The 3761-nt window shown below is 45.0% G+C and overlaps 1 protein-coding gene across 1 annotated transcript in view; it reads left to right on the forward strand.

Annotated features, from left to right (window-relative positions):
• LOC107114575 (acyl-coenzyme A synthetase ACSM3, mitochondrial-like) overlaps window positions 1–3761 on the forward strand; it is an 18439-nt gene that overhangs the window by 6263 nt on the left and 8415 nt on the right. The window contains exons 5-7 of the mRNA XM_015416112.1: window positions 36–192; window positions 767–846; window positions 3563–3686. Coding sequence (XP_015271598.1) covers window positions 36–192; window positions 767–846; window positions 3563–3686 — 361 coding nt within the window. The remainder of the gene's footprint in view (window positions 1–35; window positions 193–766; window positions 847–3562; window positions 3687–3761) is intronic.

Below are 3761 nucleotides of genomic sequence, written 5' to 3' on the forward strand. Positions count from 1 at the left end.
CGTCCTTTATCACCAACCCGCTTTCCCTCTATCAGATACTGGCTGGACTTAACACCATCGGATACGATGTGGTGCACAACAGATACCGGCTGGGTGGTTGCTTCAATAGGATCTCTCTTTGACCCCTGGGCTCTTGGGTCCTGTGTCTTTGTCCACCACTTGCCACAAGTGGATTCAACCACCCTCCTGAATGTAAGATGACCACGCCTATTCTCCTTTCATATTTCTGTCAGCAATCAGGATTAAATGGGGAAAGGGAATAATTGTATTTATGCTATTTTAATTTCCATTTGTGAGTCTTCCGAGCCTCAAAGATGTGCCAACACTGCAAACCCCTCTTTTAAACCCCTCTCTTTCTTTACCTGCTTTCATGCCCTGGTTCAGTGTTTTGATCTGCTCACCTTGTTTTTAAAGATTTGTGTGATTTCTTATTATTGGTGTGATTTCTTTTATTGTCTTGTTTTTATTGTCTTGGTTGGGTTCGTTCTATTGTTTTAGCAGAATCAAGCAAGTCTGGAGAGGCAGTTATACAGATTTTCTTAGTCAATCACTTCCACTAGCATAAAACACTGTCCATCTACATCAGAAAATTGTGGGATGTCAGAATATTTAATGATAACCCATCAGAGATCCCTCTTCCCAGGTCCAACATTTCAATTTTTTAATTTTAATGTGATGGCATGATTTAGCATGATTCTCTATTGATTCAGCCATTGGGTTACCTTAGCCCATGCAACTCATGCACCAAATTTGTTTCCCTTTTTAGACTCTCTCCCGATTTCCCGTTACTGCCATATTGGGCGTTCCGACCTTGTTCCGCATGTTGGTGCAAAGTGATCTTACCAGGTACCTTAGGAAACTGCTTTCTGCAAAGGGTTATATTCCACCATGCATCATCCCACCTCACACCCCATGGCTGCACATGCAAAGTCACCCCAAACAGCCCACAGCCCGTTACATTTCTCACTCACCCTTCCTCTAAGCAGCTCAGGATGGCAGACCTGACTCCCCTTCATGTTGTCCTCCCTCTGAAGTAGGATGGGCTGAACAACAGGGACTAGTCCACAATGACCCACTGGAATTCTTGGCTGGCTGAGTGGGGGAACTGAAGATGGGTTTACCTAGCCTGAGGCCAACATTCTAACCACCACACACCACACTGGCTTGCTCTTTGCAAAGAATAGCTAAGCATTTCTAACTGTGTCAGTGAAGATAGATTCAGGTGGGTAGCCATGCTGGTCTGAAGCAACATAACAAAGTTTGAATCCAGTGGCACCTTTGAGACCAGCAAAGTTTAATTTTGGGTATAAGCTTTCGTGTGCACACACTGCACACGAAAGCTTATACCCAGAATTAAACTTTGTTACTCTTAAAAGTGACACTGGACTCAAACTTCGTGTCAATGAAAAGAGTTTCCTCTAAATTACCCAGGACATGCAAAGACCTGGAAAAGTCAGAAACACAGGTTACCCTGCAACTCTCCTCTACTGCAGATGTCTCATATATATATTAATATATATATTTCCCACAGTGGCTGTTGCTAGGCACCTAAGCTTGGTTCTGTCAGTAAAAGGCAAAGGCAGGAGGCCCTTTGTGGGGAACTCATTGGGGCCAGTCCTGCCTAGGGTTGCCAGCTCCAGGTTGGGAGATTCCTGGAGATTTTGTGGTGAAATCTACGGAAGCCAGAGTTTGGGGAGCAGAGAGGCCTCAGCTGAATAGAATGCCATAAACTCCACCCTCCAAAGCAGTTATATTCTCCTGGAGAACCATCACTGTGGCTAATAGCCACTGATGGACCTCTGCTCCATATGCTTATCTAATTCCCTTTTGAAGCCGTCCATGCTTGTAGCACCCACCACTTCCTGTGGCAGTGAATTCCATGTGTTAATCACTCTTTGGGTGAAGAAGTACTTCCTTTTATCCGTTCTAACCCGACCGCTCAGCAATTTCATGGAGTGCCCACGGGTTCTTGTATTGTGAGAAAGGGAGAAAAGTACCTCTTTCTTTACCTGCTCTTTCCCATGCATAATCTTATAAACCTCGATCATGTCACCCCTCAGTCGTCTTTTCTCCAAGCTAAAGAGCCCTAAGCGCTTTAACCTTTCCTCATAGGGAAAGTGTTCCAACCCTTTTATCATTCGAGTTGCCCTTTTCTGCACTTTTTCCAAAGCTATAATATCCTTTTTAAGGTGTGGTGCCCAGAACTGCACACAGTATTCCAAATGAGGTCTCACCATTGATTTATATAGGGGCATTATTATATTGGCTGATCTGTTTTCAATACCCTTCCTAATAATCCCCAGCATAGCATTGGCCTTCTTTATTGCAGTCACACACTGTCTCGACATTTTCAGTGAGTTATCTACTACAACTCCAAGATCTCTCTCTTGCTCAGTCTCTGCCAGTTCAGACCCCATCAATGTGTATTTATATTTAGGATTTTTGGCTCCAATGTGCATCACCTTGCACTTGGCCACATTGAACCCCATTTGCCATGTTGACGCCCACTCGCCCATCCTTGACAGATCCCCTTGGAGTGCCTCACAATCCTCACTGGTTTTCACCACCCTGAACAACTTTGTATCATCCGCAAATTTAGCCACTTCACTGCTTACTCCCATCTCCAGATGGCAGAGATCAGTTCCCCTGGAGAAAACAGTGGACTCTGTGTCATTATACCCTGCTGATGTTACCACAGCAAACTGATACTGAGTGCCCAAGGCCAGGGCACCCACCCAGAGCCTCCTACTAGAGCTCACTGTATTTATTTCCACAATGGGCCTTATTCCTATTACATATCCTAAGGATGTCAGCAACATGAGTGGTCTTAGTGTATGTCAAGATTGCAGTTTCAAGATTCCTGGCTCTTTCCAGACTAAGCATCATGGGGATGCTGCTAGAAAACTGTTATGACACTTTTATCTCACCATTCCTCCAAACAATACATGGCTGTCCCCTTTTATCTTCACAACAACCCTATCAAGTAGGTTAAGTGGACACTATCAGGTAGGTTAAGCAACTATCCCAAGGTCACCCAGGAAGCTGTGTGCCCAAGCAGAAATTTAACCCCCTGGTACCAATCAGACACTCTTTTTCACCGCAGCAGCTGCCACTTTGATTCTGTGTTTCTAACATACCCCAGATTATTAGCCAGTTTGGTGTAGTGTTTAAGAGCGCAGAGTAATCTGGGAGAACCAGGTTTGATTCCCCACTCCTCCACATGCAGCTGCTGATGTGACCTTGGGTCAGTCATAAGTTCTTTCAGAGCTGTTCTCTCAAGGGCAGTTCCCAAGGGAGCTCTCTCAGCCCCACCTACCTCACAGGGCATCTGTTGCAGAGAGGGGAAGGGAAGGAGATTGTCAACTGCTCTGAGACTCCTTTGGGTAGTGAAGGGCGGGGTATAAATCCAATCTCTTCTTCTTAACTGATCTATGCATCCTCTTTCAGCTACAAGTTCATGAGTCTGAAGTACTGTCTCAGTGGAGTGGAGCAGCTGCACCCTGAAAGGGCGGGGTATAAATCCAATCTCTTCTTCTTAACTGATCTATGCATCCTCTTTCAGCTACAAGTTCATGAGTCTGAAGTACTGTCTAAGTGGAGGGGAGCCGCTGAACCCTGAAGTGATGGAGCAGTGGAAAACCAAGACAGGGCTGGACATCTATGAAATGTACGGGCAGACAGAAACGGTAGGTGCTCAGAAATTAAGCTTTATTTTTATTCTTTGGGGGACATTTTAAGTCATGAGTTACAGCTGACTTCTA

Source organism: Gekko japonicus, unplaced genomic scaffold (assembly GCF_001447785.1).
Source record: "Gekko japonicus isolate JY-2015 unplaced genomic scaffold, Gekko_japonicus_V1.1 scaffold321, whole genome shotgun sequence".
Lineage (NCBI taxonomy): Eukaryota > Metazoa > Chordata > Lepidosauria > Squamata > Gekkonidae > Gekko > Gekko japonicus.